Source organism: Oreochromis aureus, unplaced genomic scaffold (assembly GCF_013358895.1).
Source record: "Oreochromis aureus strain Israel breed Guangdong unplaced genomic scaffold, ZZ_aureus HiC_scaffold_362, whole genome shotgun sequence".
In the NCBI taxonomy this organism is placed as follows: Eukaryota; Metazoa; Chordata; class Actinopteri; order Cichliformes; family Cichlidae; genus Oreochromis; species Oreochromis aureus.
Genome location: NW_024108911.1, coordinates 1 through 13,262, shown reverse-complemented (window position 1 = coordinate 13,262; position 13,262 = coordinate 1). Strand labels below are relative to the sequence as shown.

General features: G+C 43.2%; 1 protein-coding gene and 1 long non-coding RNA gene across 2 annotated transcripts; both read left to right on the top strand.

Annotated features, from left to right (window-relative positions):
• Positions 1-828: 828 nt before the first annotated feature.
• LOC120436932 lies at positions 829-1,470 on the top strand. The gene is made up of 3 exons (XR_005610681.1): positions 829-854; positions 1,083-1,210; positions 1,328-1,470. It is a non-coding gene; the product is annotated as an uncharacterized LOC120436932 (long non-coding RNA).
• Positions 1,471-6,283: 4,813 nt separating this feature from the next.
• Positions 6,284-11,740, top strand: LOC120436933 (neural cell adhesion molecule L1.1-like). Its single transcript, XM_039607756.1, has 6 exons — positions 6,284-6,392; positions 7,661-7,802; positions 8,461-8,572; positions 10,389-10,570; positions 10,942-11,056; positions 11,614-11,740. The coding sequence occupies exons 2-6, from the start codon at positions 7,691-7,693 to the stop codon at positions 11,621-11,623; spliced, it is 531 nt and encodes a 176-aa protein (XP_039463690.1). The 5' UTR covers positions 6,284-6,392; positions 7,661-7,690; the 3' UTR covers positions 11,624-11,740.
• The last annotated feature ends 1,522 nt before the right edge of the window (positions 11,741-13,262 follow it).

Here is a 13,262-nt window from a genome sequence, read left to right as displayed (position 1 = left end):
TCTATCGGTGAGGGAGAGCCCAGACACCAAGGAAGGAAGCTTATTTTGGTACCTTGTATCCTTCGGTCACAAACCTGAGCTCATGGCCACAGTTTAGGCTGACTTCATGCTAGCACTCTTTCTGGCTGAGAACCATGGTCTCAGGCTTGGAGATGCTAATGCCCTCTGAGCTCCAATCTGTCCCACTGTAAGCTGGAGGTCATCATTTGATGAAGCCAACAGAAGAACCAGGTCATCCACAAAAGGCAGAGCGGAGATCCTAAGAAAATCCAACTCAGCTTCCTGATGGGCCATAATTTCATTTCTTTATTATTTTAACAGCGAGTGTCATCTCTCTTTTCACTCCATGGCTTTCCTAGTTGCTGTTTCGAGTGTTTTGGTTCATGCTTCCGTTATTATTCAGGTATTTTGTGAGTCTTATTTTTTGTAATACGCAGTAGGCCAGTTTTTGTCACGTCCTGGTGGATCAGCAGGAAGCTGATCAGCAGTATTATTGTTTTTCTCTCTCACTGTCAGGGTCCTGGGTCAGTGACCTTGTGTTTTGAGTTTTTGTATCATTATTGAACTTTGATTTTTGTGATTGTTTATCTTTTCTAGTCTTTTGGTTTCTGTTTCTGTGTTCCATGGTTGCTGTCTCCCCTAGTCAAGTCTGCATCTGTTATGTTTCCTGTTTTACTTTGAAAGTCTGTGTCCTATGTCAGTGTATTGAGTTCTGCTTCCCCCTGGTCTTGTCATGTCTGATTACTCCCAGGTGTGTTCTCCTCCTGTGCCTCGTTCCCCTCGTTATCCCTCTGTGTATTTAAGCCCCGTGTTTCTCTTTGTCAGTGTGGCGTCATCTGTGTTTCTTCCTTCAGGTCATGTCAGGTTTCAAGACTCTGTGCAGTTCATGTTCCTTGTTCTAGTATACGTTTCATAGTTCTTTCATGTCCCAGCACTAAGTCTTGTTTATAGTCGTCTCAGTCGTCATTGTCGTAGTTTTCGCTGTTCTTAGTTTCTCCAGTTTAGGTTTTAGTCTGCCCTGCAGACCATGACACTCACTCTCTCTTTTCCTCTCTCGTTCTCTCTTTCTCTCTGTGGGGTAGAACTCATTGTGGGTGCCTGCCCTCGGCCCACACACCTGTGGAGAGTGAACACCTGCGCCTCATTATCCCTGCCATTATTTAAGCCGAGGAAAGGAAGTTACTCATCGCTGGATCGTTGTATGACTCGCGTCAGTGTAGCCCCGGTTTAAAAGATCAGTTCATAGCTCTTGTTGATTCTGTGCCCTCGTGCTAAAGTGTATTTTCTTGTATATGGATTCCCTGGACTCATCCCTGTGTTTCCCAAGAGGGGAGTTGTGAGTGAGTGGAGAGTGGCTGGCTGGAGAGTGGCTGGTGGTGAGCAGTGTGTAACCGAAGAGGAGCGAGAGTGTTTTTCCCCTGTCTTCCCCACCTTGGATTTCCCAGAGCCCTTACCCCTGACACCATTGTATATAGCACCGTTGCCTGGACTGTTGAGCCTGTTGATGTTTCTAATAAATTCTGTGTTCATTCCAAGAATCAGAGTTTCGCATTTGAGTCCTCAGAGAACTGTGACAGAAACAATCCAGCCAGAAATGCACTCAGCGAACCCGGACCAAGTTCAGCAGACCGTCGCTTCACCGGAAGCCAGGGGCGGATCTAGAGAAATTTTCTTAGGGTGGCATGAGGGTGGCAAAGAAATCAAATGGGGTGGCAAAATCAAAGCCTTTTTTTTTTCCCCCAAACACATATGCAGGTGGTTACATATGGTTAAAATGATTCAAATGCAGTAAGTATACACGTTTTTCATATAAATATAGTCTATAACTTAATTATTGTCTGTAGCCCACATAATTACACACTTTAGTTACATAAAACATGTGAGTTTTGATCTTATGTACTGTATAGCCTGTATAATAAATAAATATGTAGCCCAATAAGTATAAAATCCAGAAAGCTGCACAACATGGGGCGGTTCATTTACAAACACAAGTCTAACTTAAGTTTCACTGTTTTTTGTTAGAAAACAATCACATTGTTACAGCTTAAATTATACAAACTGTCAGAAATCTGCACTGTCACGAACAAAAATTTAAACCGAATTTTTCATGATTTGTTGGATTAACCCACTGAGGTCTGACATACAACCGGCCATTTTTGACTCCTTTTGAGTTTACGTTTGTATTTCACCCTCAAATTGTTTCATTTGATTTTTTCCCCTTGCCTTGTTTGGTATCATTCTTTTCAGCTCAACTGAATTTAGTTGTTTTTTTTCCACTGACATACTGCATTAGTATTACTGATCTGAAATCACACACAGAACTTAAAATCCTAGTAGTATTTTTTTACTGTAAAAAAAAAAAAAACCACAGACATGTTGAGTAAATTTTTATAACTTGAAATGCAAATATAAATTGTACTTTTGTAAACATATACACCTATTTCTCTAAAAATGCAGCCAATACACCTGCCGTTTTTTTCATTTTGTACAACCATTTAAAAATATTACTAAAACTAAAATGAGAGAACAATCAGGTGTTGCAATAAGATGCCCCACAAATGATGAGTGCCAGTAAAAAAAAAAAGTTTGTCCACCAAAAGACAGAGGAGAACAGCACAGGGATAAACCTGCAGGCCTGACAACAGCAGGTGTATCACTCCGCTGGTTTTCTACTTAGTGACAGTGTTTACGTTGCAAATGTGCCTTAGTGACATTCATTAGTGCCCTCACTGACACACAAAACAAAACGACTACACAACAGAACAACTACACAAGACAACACAACACACTAAGTATACACTCCACACTAAACATCACAAATCTCCCACATCTAAAAACTTTCTCTCTCTCTCGCTCGCTCTGTCTCGCTGCCGTTACCGTCACTCCCAAAACTTTCCCCTCTTCCTAAACAACCAAATCCCACGTGTTGACTTTTTGGTCGACATGGTGCATTTTTCCACTGATAGGAAAGAGGTAGCTTTTTTTCTTTCTTTACACAAAAACGTGACGACAGTATTTAGAAAAAAGCGTGGCTTATATATATTATCATAACTCTGGATTTACTGGCCTGTAATTAAAATTTAAAAATTTTGAAGTCCGAACTTTCAATGTGGGCTGAAACAGAGACTCAGCGTGGCTGCAGCTTGTTGCTATGTCAGCTTACATCAGTCATGTGATTTGGAGGTGCAGCGTGTCCGTGGACCACGGAGGGTTAATAACACTCACCTTGCTTCCATTTCCAGAGTGTAACATCCAACCACCTGTGTAAAATCCGAAATTCCCATGGTGTTGTTCAAAATGTGCTCTGGCACAATCATAAGCATCGCTTGCTACTGAAAACAAGAAAAAAGCCACTCTGTGCTATGGGCTGAACCATTTGTTAATGGTGGAGGCGGGGGGACACTATCCAATATATTCAGTTTTAGCATTTATATTCACTGTTGACTGTAACTATGCTCGAACTGTTAATGCTATCTTATTTTAATAAACAACACTGTCATATGCAAAACTGGGGTGGCACTTGGGGTGGCAAGGGATCATTTTAGGGTGGCACTTGCCACCCCATGCCACCCTTCTAGATCCGCCCCTGCCGGAAGCATCACTGGAACAACACGAGCAAATGCTGCAACATATTAATCACCAGCTCACTCAAGCTCTCGCTCAGCGCGTACCCCTGGTAAGCAGACCTTCACATCTCCATCCACCAATCCATCCACCAACAGGAAAGGCGAAGTATGGTGGACAAACCAGACCTGCACAATGCATATCATCTGGTGAGAATAAAGGAGGGGGATGAATGGAAGACGGCTTTCAATACTCACCTTGGCCATTTTGAATATCTTGTCATGCCGTTTGGACTTACCAATACTCCAGCTGTCTTTCAGGCTTTGGTTTACGACGTGCTCCAGGATTTCATCAACCACTTCGCCTTTGTTTACCTGGATGACATCGTCATCTTCTTAAGGTTAGTTTCTGAACACAAACGTCATGTCAGACAGGTCCTGCAATGCCTTCTAGAAAACCGGCTATTTGTGAAAGGAGAGAAATTTGAGTTTCATGTTAGCACTGTTTCATTTTGGGCTATATCACTGAACAGAGCAGTCTTAGAGCCGACCCAGCTCGGTGATCGAAAGCAGCTCCAATGTTTCTTAGGGTTTGCAAATTTCTATCGCCGTTTCATCCGGAACTGCCCTGCCATTAACCCGTCTCACTTCTCCCAAGGTTCCTTTCCATTGATTTGAACCAGCTCAGGAAGCCTTCACACTCCTCAAGGAGGGTTTCGCCTCAGCTCCCATCCTCACACAACTGGATCTCAGCCTGCAGTTCATCTTGGAGGTGGACGGTTCGGACTCAGGGGTGAGGGCCATGCTCTCTCAACAAAAGAATGGTAAGCTCCACCCCTGTGCGTATTATTCTCGTCGCCTTTTCCCAGCAGAACAAAACTACGATGTGGAGGATCGGGAACTTCTGGCCATTAAGCTTGCTTTGGAGGAGTGGTGTCACTGGCTTAAGGGCACAGCTCACTCGTTCTTCACTCGTTTTCACTTCACTATCACCTACAGGCCTGGATCACGTAAAATAAAACCCAATGTGTTCTCTCGCCAATTCGCCACCCCCGGAAATGTGACTCGTGATCCACAATTCATGTCATGAGTCTGGAAGGAGTTGCGTTCTGGCCTGGGAGCTCTGGTTAGTACCTCTTCTGGCTTTCATCCGCAGACAAATGGACAAACGGAGCGGGCAAACCAAGAGCACGAGGCGGCCCTCCAATGTGTGGCCTCCACCCACGAGACCACCTGGAGCGAACAACTCTCTTGGATAGAGTACGCACATAAGAGCCTCACCTCTTCGGCCACAGGTCTGTCCCCCTTCAAGGCATCTCTGGGCTTCCATCCACCCCTGTTTCCTGCCTTTGAAGGTTGGAGGTGGGCATGGAGGGCCACACGAGCCTCCCTACTTCGCACTAGGGCCCGAAACAAACACCTGGCGGACCAACATAGAACCCCAGCGCTGGCCTACTCACCAGGACAAAAGGTTTGGCTCTCAACCAGGTTCGTACCTGGGTGGCAGGCAGATGAGAGGCAAAATGAATCAGAGGTTTTACTGGCAGCAGTAGACTAGAATCCAGGAGAGTGAGTATGGCGACGTTTGAGAGACGAGCTCCGGGAACGACTAAGAAACAGGAGAACAAGGTAAGTACACACACTATGATTCAACAGGAGATATGTGAGGCCACGGACTAGCATTGGTTAGCAGATAATGTGGCGAAGACTAGTTGTGAGCGTCGGTCATATATACTGCCGGTGTAATTGCCATCAGGTGGGAATTCAGGGAGTAGCACGAGGCTCCACCTAGAGGAGGAGATCTGCTGCTGTGGAAAAATACCATGACTCACCCAGACCATGACAGTACCACTCAGAGCTGAATCAAAGAAACTCACCGGGGTTTTCACACAGCTGAATAAACGTCAAACAGAAAACTGATTAAACAGAAGTCTTAGATGGTCGAGAATCTACGCCAGCGTCCGGTTATATTTAGATAGCAAGGAGCAGACGGCAGAGTTTCACTCCACCGAGAGAGCTCGTGATGTAATCCTGAAGGCTAGACCGTCCAATTTCACAGTCGCTCATTTCCGGTCTATCCGGCTTTTGGGGGTCCCGGCCCACTTAGACCGCGAAGGCCGGGTCCTCAGGTGGACGCAGCCTCTGAAGTTGGATACCCCCGCTGTTTCCGGCCGGACAATAATAACAGTGACATTTAACTTATTTTATCCGATAAATAAACATTGTAATATTCAAATTTTTTGTATGTATGTGTATTTATCCAGAGAAAGACCCAAATAACTTAATTTTGTCTACTATGGCAGGAATAGTTTTTTCTGGCTGGGTGATATATAATAGCACATCATCCATGTAGAGTGTAATTTTTATTAGTAGTTGTATCAGTATAACATATCATATAACCAAAAATAGTTGGATCTTTACGTATTTAAATCTTTCCAATATTTCGAACAAATAGGGCCATTCAATCTGCCTTCTCGGTATCAAGTGCCAAAACTGCTAACCCTTCTTTTGGTCTGGCAGTGGAGTAAATAATATTAAATAGTCGCCTGAGATTTAAAAAATGAATTTCTCTGGGGTATAAATCCAGTCTGATCTGGATGCATGCCCCTGAGATAGTCCAGCACATAACAGCTTCACTCGCTCATGACTCACTAGCAGCCTTCCCCCAAACCCCATTAACTTGTATTCTGCTGCTTTGTGTTTCAGCTCAGCCAGTTCTCATAAAACAGCAAGTCGTGCGTGAGCAAAGACTCGAGGGAGACAGTATGGTTCTGTCCTGCAACCGTCCAGAAAGCTCGCCTCCTCCCAGCATCCACTGGATAAACACGAGTGAGTGTGCCGATCTGTTTCCTGTCCCGGTCATCAGCTGCCAGCCTCTGTGGCACACAGGCTCTTTGTTTATGTCCACTCTGCCTCCATTTTTCTACAACTGTTATCAGCTTATCAATATTGAGGCTGCAGCGCAATAAAGCGAGGTGCTTATTGTGCATTTTTGAGGCAAACTAACCAATTTAATTTTACACTGACATTAAAAACATTTTTACCTTTCACTGCAGTTTCCATGTTTTGAACTTTATTTCCCACCTACATTAAACTGTCCCCGTCCTGGCTCAGATTTGATGCACATTACTCGGAGTGAGAGAGTGACGATCGGCCTGGACGGGAAGCTGTACTTCGTGCAGTAGCGGTTTTTGATACGGGCGACACGGGCAGTTGCCCGGGGCGGCATCACGGGCATCGGCAAAAAAAAAAAAAAAAAAAAAAAAATTGAATGGCATAGGCACCGATCGGTTTTCTATCGCCCATTTGCTGGGAGTAAGGGCGCCCTCCGTTTGCGAGGTGCGCCTGCTGCTTGCGGCACAGGGAGGAGAGGGCGGGGCGGCGGGGGATTCTCTGGCTGGCTGGCGCAGCATCTAATAACCAACTCGCAAAATAAAACAAAATAAGAACAAAACAACAAACACGAAAACACCAGACATCATGATACAGACTTATAATTTGCACCGAGGTTTTTTCGAAATTCTATACGCGAAAAGTGAGCGCGAGAGCCCTCGGTGCGCCTGCTCGCTGCTGAAGTCAAAGTAAACTTTATTGTCACCTCCGCTACATACAGTCCAGTATATAGAGGAAGATGGACAAGAAAAGTTGAAAGCCATCAGGTGCTCAGTTTAGAAAAAATAGAAAAGAAGAGGAGGAGAAACGAGCAAAAGATACAGGTAAGCAGATGTGTCATTGGATAATGGCAGGTCATCCTGAAACGATCAGAATCAGAATCAGAATACTTTATTAATCCCTAAGGAAATAATGTGGGTTACAGTTGCTCCAAAAAGAAATGGTAAAAATAGTAACAGTAACAGACGAAACTCCAAACAATACATTATGTTGATTTGTCCTGTTCTCATTGTACGACGAATTATGATGGCTGTTTGGTGGCCGTTTGCATACTATGCATACTCTCTCTCTCTTCATATATGTGTGTGTGTGTGTGTGTGTGTGTTTCTCTGGTGAAATTCAGTATGGTTCCGACAAGAGTTTTATGTTAATGTACAATCCCTAATATGTTTTATGTGTGCGTGTGGGGGGGGGGCGCCAAACAGGCTAGGACCGCCACTGACTTCGCGAACCTGATGACGAGTGACAGCAAAGAGGACTACATCTGCCACGCCCAGTACAGAGAGGCCAGGACTATTCTCCCTGCCACTGTTGTCTCCCTCTCTGTCAAGCCGAGTGAGCGCACAGGTAAAACACTTCACAGCCAAACTCTACACAACTGCCTAATCATCATGGCAGTTTTCCCATGAACAATCATGAAACTGAACTCGTGGCTCAATGTTAGACAGTGGTGTTAGTTTTGGTCTCTGTACTGTTTATAAAGCTGAGGAGGCCAGTCAGATGAAGAGGTCACTAGGATGAAGGATGAAATGTCTGTCCCACTGAAAATGCTGCATCCAGATGAAGAAAATGAACTTTGACCCAGAGAACTGCTCTCTTCTCTTTTTCAGACCATTCTTTGTAAACCCTAAAGATCAGCTGTTTCTAAAATACTCAGAGCAGCCCGGTTAAAGTTACTTCAATCACCTTTCTCCCCAATTCTTCACAGAACTTCAGCAGGTTGTAAATGCATTAAATGAGTAACTGGATATTTGCTGAGCAGTTGAATGGTAAATTTGACACAGTGTCCATTGATTGTATTTCTTCAATCAATAATTGAAACACCTTCAGTTACACTCTGGTGATGTGTGTGCCAACCATATATCCAGGAACACACTGTCACACAAAGTTTTATTTAATAACTTAGTAATCTACCAGATACAATGAGGTTGTTTACAAAATGTTGTGTGTGCAAACTTTTGCAAGATCATGCACACTGACCTCATTTTCATTTCACTTTGCCTAGGTGACGTTCTTCTTGGCAGAAAACCCAAACTTTTCCATCCCACTGGCAGTCTCTCCAGCGTTATAGGCCTGAGGGGTCACAGTGTCACACTTGAATGTTTGCCCAGTGGCTTGTAAGTATCTGTGTTTGTGTGCTTGTGTACATGCAGCACATGTGTCATGCATGTCAGCCTGACACAGTTTACTTATGTGGGGCTTTTCCTCCCTCGTTTTGACTGTGATATTTGAGCCACTTCCTCCAGCTCTTCCAGTTGGAAACATCCAAGTTTTTGCATTTTGTTTGGTTGCTCGCACCTGTCAGCAGTCTGCTGTTTTCACCTCAGGTGAATAGATCGGCTACCCTCCTCCAGGTCACACCAGGTGACCGGCTCATTGCCTACATCAGCACTGAGGTCCCTGGGAAGGACAGGCACCCACCTCTGCTGAGCACCCTGAATTATCATTTGACACGCAGCCGTGAATGAGAGTCAGGACCTGTAACCTGACTCGAAAGCCCAGGAAATCAAACTGCTAGGGGAAAAAAATCAATATTTAAACAGCCAACATGCAGTCACTAATCTGTGGTGATATAAATGGGACCACAGGTGGCCTCCAGGTGGAGTCCAGCCCCTTTCCAGGAGGCTGGTTGTTGAATCTAAGCCAACAATATTTAATTAATATCTCCCAACTTCACCCACTAGCTCAGGTGGTGATGATCTATGCCAGGGGTGGGCAACTCCAGGCCTCGAGTGCCGGCATCCTGCAGGTTTTAGATCTCACCCTGTGTCAAGACATCTGTATCAAATGATTAGTTCATTACCAGGCCTCTGGAGAACTTCAAGACATGTTGAGGAGGTAATTTAGCCATTTGAATCAGCTGTGCTGGATTAAGGACACATCTAAAACCTGCAGGAGTTGCCTACCCCTGATCTACGCCATTATAGCCAGTTCTATCTGCAGAGTATAAGGCTTCACATATTCACATATGTGTGAATGGGTGATGCAAACCTGCTGGGCATTTGTGTTAACCACTACACCACTGATCCAAGTGTATTACATCAATCTTAGGGCAGTCTCTGTTCATTCAGCTCTACTTTCTCTTGTGTTCGTCCTTCTGTTCATCCACATTGAAGCGAGATCGATCAACTGGAGACCAGACAACAAACGACGGAGGGTCCAGAAAAGTGCAATCAAACGATGAGTTTATTAACACCGGAGAGGAAACATCAGCATATGTCTTCCTCTGACAAAAATACATTGAATGCTGGTTTTATAGCATAGAAAATTAACGCCCACACATACACGTCAATACAGGTCAAAAATACATTGTTTACAGACAAGAGTACATCATGTACATCTCTAATAACTATAAACAGACATGTAACTTCTCTTTTTGATAACACCTGCCTTTTAAGGTAATAAACTTCAAGCTTCAGGGTGTCTAAGAGCTAATAATGGACCCTCGTCATCAATCACTAAGTAGACTGAATTGGCGCAGGTCTCAAATAAGAAGCAGAAGACACTTGGGCCTTCGCTCAGGCCTGCTACTAGATTAATATGTGTATTGTAAGCATGCATGCAATTAACCTGCTATGTTCTCATCTTCCCTCAACATGTATCACCTGGACACTCTCACCAGTGAAGCTTAAAACCCTCTTGGATGGAACATCAACTCTAAACAAGCACAGATATGCATTGTGTATAAAATGAACTCAACCTGTGAATAGAATGAATGTGATGACAAACATATTCAATGCAATATGAACCCTGTAAGAAATATTACTGATAAAATAATACTGTAAAACATGTTATTAATGCATTTATCATAAGGCAGATTATATGATAGCAATAAAAGAATCTCTGAATCCCAACAACATCTTTACCTCCGTGTTCACTTCTGTCTCAGTCACACTTTTCTTTCTCTGTTCTTATATTTGTCTGTCTCTACAGGCCCACTCCTAAGGTGGAATGGAAGAAGGATGGTGTCCTGGCAAACACAACTGCTCATGTTATTAACTTTGACCGCTGGCTTTACTTCGACAGCATCACCCTGGAGGATGTTGGCGAATATGAATGCAACGCCTCCAACACCCACGACTCCACCACACACTTTTTCACAGTCACTGTGGAAGGTAGGCTGCTGAGCTGAGCGCACAGGAACAAACAAGTCTGGTTATGATGCTCTGCTGAACGTGAAGACGTGATTTCCATGTTAAGGGGTGCAGGTTTTAACAAAACAGTTTTAAAACCTGGCAGAGGCCGAGGTAGTGTCATTTACATAACAATAATCCACAACAATGGATCTACAATTCTCAAAATGCACTTTGAGAATTGTAGGATGCATTTCCTGGCATGGCAGAAAATGTGGGATTCATTGCTCAGATTAAACCATAACACAGCCTTTGTGTTGCTGCTTATTCAACAATGTGCTATCTATCACTGACTAGTTTATTTTCTATGTGTTTGTTCTATTGTATTGCTAAATGTTTGCTTCTTTTTCCAGCGGCTCCTTACTGGGTGAAGGAGCCCCAGAACGGGATGTACACTCTGGGTAAAACTGTGAGACGGCATCCCGAGGCCCAGCATCACCTGGAGAATCAACGGTCAGCTGTTCACAGGTACAGCAAGTGACTTTTTTGGTTTTGTCTTTGAAGTGTTGCCATAGAACGAAGTCCTTGATGAGCAAACTGATTACTTAAAAAGTTTGTGTGAGAGAAATTTGGGGCTTCATTTCTCTAAATGAATTGTGATTTAGGTTTAATATTAAATAAATAAATCAAATGTTTATAAACATTTTGGTGTCAATCCTTATTTAATGTTTGCAGTTTATGACCTGGGTCCAAACACGTGACCAAACTACTCTGTTTCAGTTACTACAGATCACCAGATCAGTGAAACCTCCTCTCGCTGCACTTTGAGTCTGATTGTATTGTCTTATAAAGAAAAAACTTAGAGTTGCCAAAATACATGTCTGTCTCTTTCGACCTGGTGGCTGTGTTGCTAAGTTTTAGGTCCTAAGGTAATAATTCATAAGATCTCAGCAGAGGAAGTGAGGGAGGACCCCGGACCAGCTGCTGCTTATCTTACTAGACCACAGTTTATCTGTTAAATATTTTTGTGTGAGAAACTCACATTATTGACCTATTCTTCACTTCTTCCCCCTCACTCCTCGTAGAAGTGGATGACGAGCCTCGGCGCAGTGTAACGAGCGGGTTGATGATACTGAGAGACGTTAGCATTGGAGACACAGCCGATGCCACTAATGTGCACAGCTCCATCGTCATCAATGCCTTCTGTTGGAGCTATTTGTTCTTTATTTTTATTATTTTGAAATTTGTTAAAGTTTGTTGTTAGTTTACTTACATTTTTGGGTTTATTTACAAGTTTATTTGTAGGTTAATATTTGTTTCAATGTTTTGTTTGTTTGGTGTTTACCTTGTTAAATCAGTCAGTAAGAGCTGTAGGGCCATTTTGTTTCTATAAATAAGGACATTGGTATAGGACCAGCATGCACTGGGGTGGGCCTATGGTTTTTTTACCAGAGCAGGAGAAGCAGCAGGAAGTAACAAAAAAATGGATCTTATTGCCAAACTGGATGAATAAACCATAAAAACGCAACTTTCAAGTTTGGACAGTGGACTTCTTTTGCCTGCGTACGAAATATTATCTCAGTGCAGCAGTGGCTTGTGGACTTTTAATTGTGGGATGTTTGGTTTGTCAAACAAAAGGAATTGCCACTACACCTTCCTTTATGTCGTTGGTGTGTTTCATGTGGACTCAGATTCATCTTCAAGCTCTTTATTCTGTCTAATCTGTGATTAGTAATGATGGTCTCCCTCTCTCAGACCTCACTTGTTTCCCTGACGGGGTCATCTATAAGGCTGTTGATGGCGATGACATCACGATTCCCTGTGAATGTTCTGGCTTACCGCCACCTCACATCATATGGTAATACTGGTATATGCTCATATCCTGGTTTGAAACCACTTTACTGTTACAAATTGTTAATGATAAAGTATGTTCAAATCAGCAAGCAGCAACACTATAGTTATGATTCTAATACAATTTATAATGCAAGAAAGGAGCGGTTCGATTCATTCATTATTTTTAGACTTTATACTTAGTGATACGTGGAGTTTCTGTTGTTTTCTATGTGGATTTTCTGTGACAGAGTGAGGCTTTAAATACTAACAAAACAGATGTTAGCAGGATCAGCTCTCTGTTGGTTTGGGAAACTTCCCAATTTGAATTCATCAGTTTTATAGATCTTTGAACAAACACCAACTGTCTGCTATCTATGATCCAGTTTTGAGACAGGCCTTAACACCCACTCACATCCTGAGCCATTTGACCTCAGGGAGTCAGATGATAGGGTGGGGCCAGGTCTCACAGTGGGTTCACCTGAAACATTGGCTGATTGTGACTGACAGGGGATTTCTTTAAATCACCCTGCCGTTCTTCAGTTGAGACGTCTGAGTCAGAAAACACACAAACACTGCAGAAGTTTTTCACTCGCGAGGGGCAGTCCTAGAACGCACGAACTGCGCTCTATTGACTGTCTCCACTTTTATTTATACTTTTCTGTGTGTGTGTGTGTGTGTGTGTGTGTGTACAACGGTCGTCATTCAGAGCAGCGGGTTTTTCCCTTTTCTTCATTTGCGTGTTCTTGTCTTTATATCTAAATGTTCTCTGAAGACAGGAAGCGGTTAGTAGCTGCATAGGTTCATCACACAAGTTACTAGGTGAAAAGTCACATAAACATGTGCTTAATAATAAGATAAAAGATACATTTCATATAGCTGATCATATTATACAATATTCTCT

Excerpts from the sequence above, each read along its gene's own strand:
- LOC120436933 (XM_039607756.1), top strand. The coding sequence starts at position 7,691 with ATGACGAGTGACAGCAAAGAGGACTACATCTGCCACGCCCAGTACAGA. Across the intron at positions 8,573-10,388 it reads GAATGTTTGCCCAGTGGCTT|GCCCACTCCTAAGGTGGAAT; the intron begins GTAAGTATCTGT and ends CTGTCTCTACAG. Across the intron at positions 10,571-10,941 it reads TTTCACAGTCACTGTGGAAG|CGGCTCCTTACTGGGTGAAG; the intron begins GTAGGCTGCTGA and ends TTCTTTTTCCAG.